Genomic DNA, 12190 nt, shown 5'->3' with positions numbered 1-12190 from the left:
ATATATATATATAATAAAATCGATTTCCAATTATTTATCTCAATTAATTAATCATATGTATTTTTATTTTTTAATAAAATAATAATAATTGATAATATTTATCTATTTATTTTTCTTTTTAGAAAATATTATATTCTTAATAAATTAAGCCACATTAATTAACAGATCAACTATAAGAGGCAGCCATTTTTACAGTATTTTTTTTTTCACCCCATTAAATTGATAAGTTATTTAAGCAGAGCTATTAAAGAACTTTTGTTTTTCAAATGGGATATCTATATTTTTAATGTGACATATAAAATTTCGCAATGTACGAAAGTACTGAAGATGTTCTTGTCAACAAATTATTTTTTGAAATTAGGGTATTTAAATCCATTACAGCATTAAAATTTTCCATGATGGACATCCAAATTCAAATTACTAGCATGTCCATCCTATTACTTGTAATAAAATGCCTATATATTCTAATTTAGAGGCGGATGCCCAAGAAATGTGCTATTGCATACAACAGTTACCAATTTTTTGCTATTTACTCTCTCTATTTTTTTGCCCCTTCAAGCTTTTTTTTACTTGTGTTTGCTAGCAATTAGCAATAGAATACGTAAATTACATTATAATTATTTATCAACCATGAAAAAACAAAACCTTGGCATAGAGTTTTTAATTTTTTTTTTTTTTTTTTTTGCTTGATAGGGGATGTTATATTAACCCAAAAAAGGCAACCATACAAAGTCAAGCTGCCTAAATGATCAGGTTGTAGTAGAAAAACCATAATCCTAATTCATAGTGTCTACAAAAATTCAACAAAAGAAAAAGAGAAATAAGGTAATCATCGGTGGTACCCCATTGTGAAGCTAAATGAGCTAGCCGATTACAATGTATTAGGGTCCAAACAAAATAAATAGATTGAAATAGAGGACAAAGGTCTAAAATCTCTTTGATGAAGCCAACGGTAGCCCAATGAACAGAGCATTTATCCGGGTTGTTGAGCTTTCGGATAACGGCTTTCGTCTCACTCTTGCGGACGACGATCGTGATGCCATCTTCCAAGGCCAGCAACACTGCTCTAAGAATTTCAACAGCTTCACCTGCCTCGGGGGAATCGATATATTCCCTAGTAACTTGGACCTTTAAAAAAAAAAAAAAAAAAGAATTACACAAATCGTGCTGTTCAATTGGGTCAACCTTACACAAATCGGACGAATGTTTGAAGGTAGACCGTAGATTTACTGTGGAACCAATACAAGAAATGAATCAAATTCAAATTACTATATTTGTCAGCACCTTATAATTAATTTTAGAACATAACATTATATACGGGTATAATTATATGCCTATAAAAAGAGAACATTACTTGTATAGGTTTTATATTCAATTCTTGCATGTAATAAATTGTCTTATAAACTATATTTATTTTATTTTATTTTTGTCATAATTAGGGTTCCTTTATGAATGGTCTTAATGAATAAAATCATGAAAACGATCCCCACTTAATTTCTTGTGTCAATAGCTGACTGACAAATGCCTATGATTTTGAAAAATTAAATGTTGCTAATTCCCGAAAGTAAATAATAATTATAATAATAATAAAGAACAATTATGTATATTGTAAAGCACGTGAATCATATAATTAGTGGTAGGCAGAGATCAAATCAGAAGTGATACGACAGTGGGAGAGTGAGAGAAGTGGATGGAACAGTGTTGTCGGTTCTATTGAAACCGAGTCATCGTTTGAACGACAAAACGTAGAGGTTTAAACGTAGACGTTACGCCAAATTATCTATTACACATTTTTCTGCCTCCCTTTTATTTATTTATTTATTTTCGCTGATTTATTCATTTCACTTTCTGTACTGTACCGTTGGATAATAATTCTTCTTTTTCAATTTTCTTAATTTGTTTTTTTCCCTACTTCCTTATTCCATTAATTTTTTGGATTGGCTTTTGAAGAATTTTTTTGAAAAAAAAAAGTGAAAATATATTCTTTCCTTATCCTTTCTTTCTTGGTTTCTGGAAAAGATGATCACAAAACAGATACCCAGCAATATTGCTTTATTACCCTTTTAATTTCCCATTTTCCCTTTATTATAATACATTGCTAGAATTATTTGTCACATGCAATATAATGCATAGATAATTTTTTTCTTTTTTTCTTTTTTTCTTTTTTTTATCATACGTGGTCACTTAGCTTGTGTTGGACACTTAGTAATGTCATATAATTTGTAGAATATATATGCATCTAAATTATATATAATCGAGTGCTCTCTGGCAGGCAATATATGTATTATTATATACTCCACTAATGCAAAGTTTTCTGTACGAACTTTCAAGATCATTAAATATGAAAAGCCATTAATAATTAATCGAATGTATAAGGTTAATATGATACAATTCATAATTGTACGGACTAATAAATATATAAGACTTTCTTTAATTTATTTGAAGTCTGTATGAAGTATATAATTAAAAAGAAATAGATATATATATATATATATATATATATATATATATATATATATATATATATATTGTAATAATTTAATTAACATGCCTAAGATTATGAAGAAAGGAATATGTATATTTGACACATCATTCACAGAAATCATGGCAGACCAAACTACTTGCTCAGGAAAAAAGAAAAACCAAATAAAACAAAACTTTTTTCACAAAAATTATATATATATATATATATATATATAAATAACAATCAGAACATGTCTAGCATTAGCTTGCATGTTGCTGGGGCTAATCAAATACGTCAAAAGAAAAAAATTGAAAATGAAAATTAAAAAAAAAAAATTAAAAAAAGAAGGGAAAAAGAAAAACATATGTTGCTACAGCCTGCTAGATGCACTTGTTTTGCTTTTACAGCACTACAATCTTACAAAAGTTCGTTGGCAATATTTAAGGAATTATGGATATCATACATCATCAGATTGCTGCAGAAACTGTCCCTCTCATCTTCATTGCTGCTATTGACATAAGTTACCGAACACGAATTCAAAGGAGTAGAACTCGATGAAGGTGCACAAGACAAAAGCGAACTGAAACTCATATTTGCAAACGAGTTCGAACAGTTACTGGGATCAACAAAAGCTTGGTTTTCCATTGGGTGGTGATGGTAAGACTCCAGATTATGATACCCGGTGTTTGGTATCGAAAATAGACCCTGATCGGATAAGTTGGTGAGGTTCTGATCCTGAGACAGTTGGTTTTCATTTAGAAAAGCAGTGCTTGATGTTGTTGTTGTTGTTGCTGTTGTGCATGTTTGGCTATCCCTAATTGGGTTTTGAAGCAGATTTGGTTGGAAAGGTTGGAACTGCTGGTTTTGATTAATTTGTGTTTGTCCAAGTTGTTGGTTTTCTTGAAGATTTTGTAAAAGAAATTGATCTGTAGGAGTACTGGTTTTGGTGGACTGGCACGATAAAAGGGCTGTGGCCAAATTGATGAGGTTTGGGTTCAAAATAGGTCCAATTCCGAGCAGATTTGGAACATTAATCTGAGATGAATTATTATTGTTGTTGTTGTTGTTATTGTTGTAGAGTGTTGAGCTGAGAAGCGATGAGAGTTCAAGAAGATCCATACGCGGTGCATGAGTGACTGGATCAATGCCCATTTTCATGAGTCTTTTTCTGATGTGGGTATTCCAATAGTTCTTGATCTCATTGTCAGTTCTTCCTGGTAAACGAGCAGCAATTGCAGACCACCTAAAGTAATAGAATTTTGCAAAAAGAAAATTAGATAATTTATACAAATAAAGTAATATTTATTCATAACGATTTTTTATTTTCAAAAGCGAAACTTCAATAATTCAAGACAAGATTGAAAACGATATGCCCCTTGACTTCCACAAGCCTTAATAACAATAATACAAATCAATTTTAATTGAAAAAACAGGTCCATGGAGTAGGTAAGTAGTCTATGGGGGAAAAAAATAAAAAAAGAAAAGAAAAAAAGTCATATTCTTTAGCATTTCTATCACACATAATCTTTAATTTGATTATGCAAAGAAAAAAAAATGAAAAAGACAAAAAATAAAAATAACGTAGCAATGGAAAATGCTTGAATTATTTTATGTACAACTTACTTGTTTCCAAGAACACTGTGCAATTGAATTATTGTCTCTTCTTCTTCGAACGAGAATCTTCCTCGTTTAATGTCGGGTCTTAAATAATTAGTCCAACGAAGTCGACAACTCTTTCCGCACCTTTTCAAGCCTGTATTTTCAATTAACACACAATCAAACAAAGACTTATATAATAGGCCAAACAAAACCAACAATTTCAATTCTTAAAATCTCTTATCAAACAAATTAAGTAGGAATTGCTAGCTTCTCGGTGAGCATTTGCACCCTATTACCTGTACCAGTAATAGGACCAAATATAATACTGAACAAATATGATGGTATTATTACTGGTAAATAGGATGCAAACGCCCATTGAAAACTGAGCGACGTCGTCCATAGTAGTATAGCTGCAAGTACACATACAAACACAAAATTATATACCTGCATTCTTGGGAAGGGTCCTCCATCTTCCATGCCCATGTTTTTGAATATAATCGATCAGTTTCTGATCTTCCTCAGGAGTCCAAGGACCCTTTTTCAATCCACTAATTTTCTCACAACAAGGAATTTTCCCCATTCTTGAAACAAAAACTTTGTCTAGCTATAGCTAGCAGGAAATGAATCAATCAGTGAGAGATATTGATGGGAAGAAGGAAAAGAAGTGTGGAACCCAGAGATAATTGTAGGGTATTATCGGTGTATGTGAGAGAGATGTATACATATATATAGATGTAGCAGAGAAGGAAGACAAGCAAACTAAGAAAAATTGATAAGTCAAATGGATTCGGTGCCGCCCTTTGTGATCACCCACAGAAGACGTGTCTTCTTATGAGGAAAAAATTAAGCCCACTGTCACATAAAAACTCTCTCTCTCTCTCTCTCTCTCTCTCTTTCTTTGAATTTTAACAGCGAAACCGTATATTTGAGACTTTGTCACCTTTTCTTTCTTTATCAGCCACATAAGATATGCGGCATGCAAGATTCTGTTTACGTAATTCGATCCGGTAAAAATAAAAAACTTAGGGTATTTTGGGCACTTGAGACCTTTTTTTTTTATTTAATTTTTTATGTCTCATCATCATCAATATATATTTGACTATACTATTACTTCATAATTAATGCCTTGTTATTTTTTTAATCTCTTGGCAAGTTCTTATTGGTTGCTCCAACTGCTCCAATCCAATTCAGAAAACCTGGTTTTTTCATCTTATTTTTTGACTTTGATCTTATTGGTGCTTACAAAACTATACATGGACTTTGTCGAGAAATTTTTATTGCACAATTTTATGTCGAAAATTAAAATAGAATTATGTTAATAGTAAAGTAGAAAAATTTAGGATTCTCAACCCAAAAAAGCGTAGTATTTGAATATTATATTTTTAAAGAAAATGTTTATTTTATATCCTTTTAATTTTGTTTTGATTATAGATAAATTTATATTTAAGAAAAAAAATCATATTCAAAATTATTTATCAATTTTTTAGTTATAATTTTTCAGTTAAAAATTATAAATGTAATTATGATAAAATTAAAAAAATTAGAATGAAATTTACCTTATTTTTAGTTTTAATAATTATTTTTTATAATTTCTTTTGACCCATGTTATACGTTCGTTGATAAAAAACACTACCAATGATGTAACTATTTATGATAAATTCTAATTTTATCGGAAATAGTAATTAGTTAAGACAAATGTGACACGTGCTAAAATGCGCGTCCTTTTCGGAGCACCGGTGAGCTTATCTTAATTTTCTTGGCAACGTATAAGCCGTGACCAACAGTATGTCTCCACGTTAGTATCCAGTGACGCTTTCGTAGACCTCGCAACAGTGACATAACTGTGTCCACATCCATGCATATATACTATCATATGGTTCCGAGCCGCGTTCAAGCCGCTGAATTGTTATATGGTTTTCATTTATCTTTAATTGGAAAACAAAATTCTCCATACTATTTAAGTATTTATCAAATAGTAAACAAGATTGGATTATGATGATGGGTAAACTTGAAAGAGCTTTAGGTATAAAATACGAAATTTGTACTACTTTAAGAATATATATAATAACTGTATGCGAATGAATCAAAATATCTATATCCATGTATATATATATATATATATATGTAAAATATATTTTAAAAGAATAAAAAACTATTTTTGTAATCATGGAAAGATAGTTTTAAGATTAAAAAATTAACTTATCAATAATAAAAAGGCGAAAATTGAGCAGGCAAGTTTAGTTTCAAAGATAATTCATTATACCCAACAATAATTCTTTATTTCAACGCTATTTTTTTCAAAAAAAATAAAAATTAAATGCAAAAGAAAAGAAAAGAGTAATATAATCTATTTTCATTCGTTGTCCAAAACCCCCCAAAAAAAAAAAAAAAGAAAAAAAGAAAGAAAGGAAGAAAGAAGGTCATTTTCATTCATTAATTTGTCCTTTTTTAAAGCATATATTATATTTTCTATCTTAGAAATTGTATAGTACAATTTGAAATATATTCCATACATATATATAACATTATTTTTTTCCAAAAAATTCAAATCAATAAAATATAATCTTATATTTAAATTAATCAAATAAATTCGTAAAAAAAAAATGTCGATCCTTAAGTCGTGAAACAAAGCAGCCACAGAAGATTTACCATACCAAAGGTGGTGTAAAAAGAAAGAAAGAAAAAGAAATTAACGAATCTTGTAGTTGGTCAAAAAGAAAAAATATATAAATATATATATATATATATATAAGTGCAAAATATATTTTAAAAAGAATAAAAAATTATTATTGTAATTATGAAAAAAATATATAATTTTAAGATTTAAAAATTGATTTAATAAAAAATAAACTCATTAATAATAAAAAGGAAAAAAATTGAGCTGGCAAGTTTAGATTTCATTATACCAAACAATAAATCTTTATTCCAAAGCTGTTTTTCAAAAAAAAAAAAAAAAAAGAAAAGAAAAAGAAGAAAAAAAGAAATAAGAAATGAAAAGAGAAGTATAATATATCTTCTCAAGCTCATTTTCATTCGTTCTCCAAAACCCAAAAAAAAAGCAGAAGAAGCTCATTTTCATTCATTTATTTGTCCATTTTTCAAAGCATATATTATATTTTCTGCATTAGAAATTGTAGCCTACCATTTATAAAGTATTCCATATATATATATATATAAATATAACAGTATTTTTCAAAAAATTGCAAATCAATAAAATATAATTTATCTTTTAATTAATCAAATAAATTAAAAAAAAAAATGTCGATCCTTAAGTTGTGAAACAAAGCAGCCAAAGAAAATATACTATAGCAAGAAGTGGTATAGAAAGAAAGAGAGAAGAAGAAATCAACGAATCCTGTGGTTGGTCAATAATCATGGGATTGAAAGTCATCTAAAGGGGGCATGTTCAATGTCTAATCAACCTGTCTATCAAAGTTTTATATTGGAATTGAGTGGTGAGGGCTAACTCAAAAAAATGTTGTCCATTTACGATGATGAAAGCTACCTGCACACACATACCAATTTAGTCCCTGCTTGCTTTAAAAGCAAGATGCCTATAACTCGTTAGCTTTGAAATATTAATATTTGGTCAAATTTTGCGTTCAAACCCCCATACCCTTCTGATGGCCAATATACAAAAGAGCTAGCTTTATGCATGCATTCTTATTAAAGGAAGCGTGGAAAATAGATTCAATTATCACGTGCTGTTCTGTTTATTGTTTTGACATTTTCTTTATCTTTCTTTCTTATTTTTCTTCTAAGCCAGAGCTCTAGAGTCTACTGTGTAAAGCGACACAGTAATGCATGTGCTGGAAATGGATTGGATTTTCCTTCTCCAAACCGCAAACATGTGTGGTTGAACTTGTATCTAAGTGGAAACCATAGAAAACTTATAGAGTGAGCAGGCTAAAAAATTACACATGTATATCTATGAGAGAGCTTTGATGCATGCATGCATGGCTCATAACCCCTAAGATTAGTTGGGGGGTACTGGGAGCGCAGAAGAAGAAGAAAATGAAAGCTCCCCAACTTTTGAAAATACATTGCTTCTTTTGTCTTATGTTGATAGAAATCCTTAACATTGCATAAATAACCTTATCATAGAATGCACTATATATATATATATATATATATATATACGTGGTTAATTTTGACTTTAAAAAAAAATTGTATATATGTAGTTAATGAATCAAGCACACTATAAATCTACAATATATAGTTTTAGTGTCAAATTTTCCTTTGTTAATATTTGTTCAAAAGCTTTAAAAAAATAATAATAATAATTTAATATAGATTTAATGATATACTACAATAAATCGTAAATGTATTTTTAAATATTATAATTTTAAGTGATTTTATAGTTAAAAAAAAAATATTGATAGTTGTCAATCTAACATGAGCCTAATTATATAGTTAATTATAGATCGATCAATGCACATAAATTTGAATTATAATTTGCATATGGATATAAGACTTAAATATATGATTTGTGCAAGATTTGATCAAACCCTTTCTGTATTTAAAATTGATTTAACAATTTCTTTTCTTTCATCTTTTCCTGGACATCAAGTAACCTTAACAGTCATAAGGCCGTCTAAAAGAAGAAACAATGATAGTTTTTATAGCCCCTTTAAAATTTTATTTATCAATTCCAAAGAAAAAAGAAAAGATGTAGTTGGAATTTTCTCTCCTTGTACGTTATTTGAAGAATTATTACATTAACCAGAGGACTGCTTTAATTAAAGTAGGATGAACATATAAAAAAAAAAATTTTTGAAGATATTCAGTGTTTTTTTTTTTTTGAAATATTAAATTACATTAATTAATTACATCAAGAAAAAGAAAAAGTGTCTATATGTAGTAATTCTTCAATATCAATTTTTTCAAATTCAAATTGATAATTTAATAAAATAAAAATTATAAAGTCATTGAGATTAAGAATTGTGAATTTGTGATAATGATTTCTTTATATTCATGATTCATAATATAAGATTTGTCAATGTCATTGACATGATAACAGTGGGAATGATAAAGACACATTAACATGGAGATGGAGTAGTACCAAGCCAACTAGGGATCTAATTATCGTAATATCTTAGACCCATCAATTCAACTGAAAAAAATCCAAAAATGAAGTTTTATCATTGTCAGAAATCAGTAGAATTCTTTTGAATTCATATCCTTTCTATTTTATAAAATTACTAATGCAATTGGTTAATTAAAAAAATTATATATGCTAGTAGATCATGAGTCACCTAAGCTAGTCCACTACCTACTCAAACTTATAGGCATCCCTGGAATTTGCAAAGCAATGGACTTCAACCTTCTTTCTTTGGGTCCTACCAAATTTCTTCTATCTGTCTATCAGGCTTTTTTTTATACCATGTTTTCCACTGTTTTGCCACGAAGTCTTGTCAAAAGAAGTTTGGGAGAAGTTTGAAACGTTAAGGAAGATAACGTGGTGATAGGGAGGTTTTTACATGATATGGGTTCATGAATTTACAACTCGTCCAACGCTTTCGAACATTGAATTTGGAAACTCCTGGGTTTTCTTAGTTTATTTGAATTTGGTAAATATAAAGCAGTATAACATTGTTGCAAAATAAAAGAAAAAAGTGGATAACAGGAGCCGACCAAGGAGACCAACTGGTAAGTAATGTCAGAAAGAAAAATGGATCAGTAATATTGCTATCAATACAGCTAAATCCCAGCATATTTACATATAAATATGTGTATGACAATAGAAGAATATGGAACAAGATGCAATATTTCAAGTTTCTTTGTATACAACTTTTCTGATAAAACTAGAAGAATCTTTCACATGCATTTGAACACATCTTCAAAGTTTTGGTTTCTCACCATTATGGCACATATGCTGAAAAAAAGGTCAATATGGTAAGAAAAAGAAAAAAGAGAGAGAGAGAGAGAGAGAGAAATTAGGACAATAATGCAATAAGAATGACACATCAAATAGAAAATTACAGTATTAATAATGTAACCCCCATCTTAATTATAAATTTTACTCCTTTGAAGTTCTTAATTGGTTTGGAATTTATTGATTAAGATGGTCATAAACATGTCATCCACAAGCGTTGGAGCTGGGGTCCTCATGCTACTACCTTCAATCATAGCTTCATCATTCGGTATCCAATGAAACATAAAGGGGATATTTTTTTTTCCTTAAGAAGCTACCTCCTAAATGGGTAGTGTTTTGGTCAGCGCCAGCATAAAGAGGAAGAAAAAAAATAATAATAAAAATAACAAAATAACAAAAATGTGAAAAGAACGCAGATGGGTTTGATTTTTATGTATGAGTGTTGCCTAACAATGTTATTATTTTAACAATATAAAAGTAACATTGGATTTGACCTTCCCCCACCCTCCCCCAGAAAACAACAAAAGAAAAGGTGGTGTCCACGTTTTTCAGATATGACACTACAAATACTTTTCGGTATTAATACTGCACCCAGAGTGGGTGTTGGTATGACTGACCTCTCCAAAATGGTTAAAATAAATTTTCTACATTTAGTATGTCTACTACAACTTTTTGGATTTGTAAAATTAGAAAGTGAAAAATTAATTATAATTTTCTTTAGTAGAAACAATAAAAAAAAATCTTTTATAGATATTTTTAGTATTTTTCTTCCATGAAAAACAAATTTAAAATAAGTTAAACAAAGTATTTTTCATTTTCTTTAAAAAACTAAAATCAGAAAAAAAAATATCTATCTGTCTATATATATATATATATTACTAGATGGTCACAAAATAACATTTTATTCTAATTATATGTTTACATATCTTATTTTAGTTCGATTATATATAATTATAAAAAAAAAAACTAATTTATTTTTTAATTTTACCAAATGTAGAAGTTGAAACTCGTATATACTTTTATTTTAATTATGCATTATTACAGAAAGTAAGCCAAGCCACATCTATATAAAATAAAAATTATAAAAAATTTAAAAAAAAAAAAAAAGGGTCAGGCTACCACAAGTTTCGGCTCGCTCCGCGGCTACAAGCCTCGGCTTGCTCCGTCTGGATTCTTCTTCAGCGACGTGGGCTCAAACGGTAGTGACAAATCAATTATAGTTTTCAAAGTCCGTAAAAAACGCTAAAATCAAAAAGAATAGTGACGTGGAATAAATTCATTACTTAAAAAAGATTGAGATCAGGTGTTTCAAGGACCAACTTTTACCAGTAGACTTCACCTCCCGAATTCAAGGCCCATGTAGAATTACAAGGATGCTTAATCAGTCGCATTGACAAAGCTTAATAACTTTCAATACCAAATAGTAATTAGATTGTACTAAACCTAACATTTTCATTCATTGTTATTGTTTTATTTATGAGAGGAGAGATTCGTTTATTCTAAAAGACAAAACTAGGGTCAACTATTATTTTATAGATTAACTTAGATACACTAGCTTTTTTAATTTTTTTTAATAACAAAAAAGATAGTGATACTAACTAGACCTAGCTTGTTTAACAAGTTGAATTTTTACACGTACTAATGAAAAGAATAATTAAACTTTTCCTTCTGTTTCTGAAAGGAAGGGATATTTTTGACTGACCAATGATGCGACACAAATTGGACTCTTCGAATCTTTTTTTTTTTTTTTATTTATTAAAAAATAAAAAAGAACACCGATCGGGCTTAGATGAATAAAATGTTCTTATTGGCCACTGAAAACTAGTAGATAATTTGAACAGCCACAACAGCCACATATATAGCATCATTTGCTTGTTGAGCTCTCTCACCACTATGAGAAATTCCTAAATTAAGTTTAAATCAAAATACCAATCATACCATATTAATTAAATTAACTCCGGAGGAGTAATAATTTCAACATCATGTCCTTATGTTTGGTGACAAGGAGATCTAAATTGATTTTATAATTAATTAATCTACTAATATATACTTCAGCATTATATATAATCTCATTCGGGGTATGTGGATTCCTAATAAAGTTTTTGAATTAATATACTTAAATCGGGTTTAAATTTCATAGTTGTTTTGGTAAGCACCTGGCATAAATCTGAAGTTTGCTTGTAGAGAACTAATTAATTTGTTCCACCAAATTCAATCACCATTAGGTTTTTTTATGTTGTAAGCTTGACTTA

The 12190-nt window shown here is 29.1% G+C and overlaps 1 protein-coding gene across 1 annotated transcript; it reads right to left on the bottom strand.

The window, feature by feature from the left end:
• Positions 1-2813: 2813 nt before the first annotated feature.
• LOC107430280 (transcription factor MYB74) lies at positions 2814-4874 on the bottom strand. The gene is made up of 3 exons (XM_016041113.4): positions 4508-4874; positions 4088-4217; positions 2814-3707 (listed from the first exon to the last, which is right to left on the bottom strand). Exons 1-3 carry the CDS (start codon positions 4641-4643, stop codon positions 2882-2884), a joined length of 1092 nt encoding a protein of 363 aa, XP_015896599.1. The 5' UTR covers positions 4644-4874; the 3' UTR covers positions 2814-2881.
• Between the last annotated feature and the right edge of the window lie 7316 nt (positions 4875-12190).

Source organism: Ziziphus jujuba, chromosome 1 (genome assembly GCF_031755915.1).
Source record: "Ziziphus jujuba cultivar Dongzao chromosome 1, ASM3175591v1".
Taxonomy (NCBI): domain Eukaryota; kingdom Viridiplantae; phylum Streptophyta; class Magnoliopsida; order Rosales; family Rhamnaceae; genus Ziziphus; species Ziziphus jujuba.
Note: the sequence above shows the minus strand (reverse complement) of the source record. Positions and strands in the feature narration are given on the sequence as shown.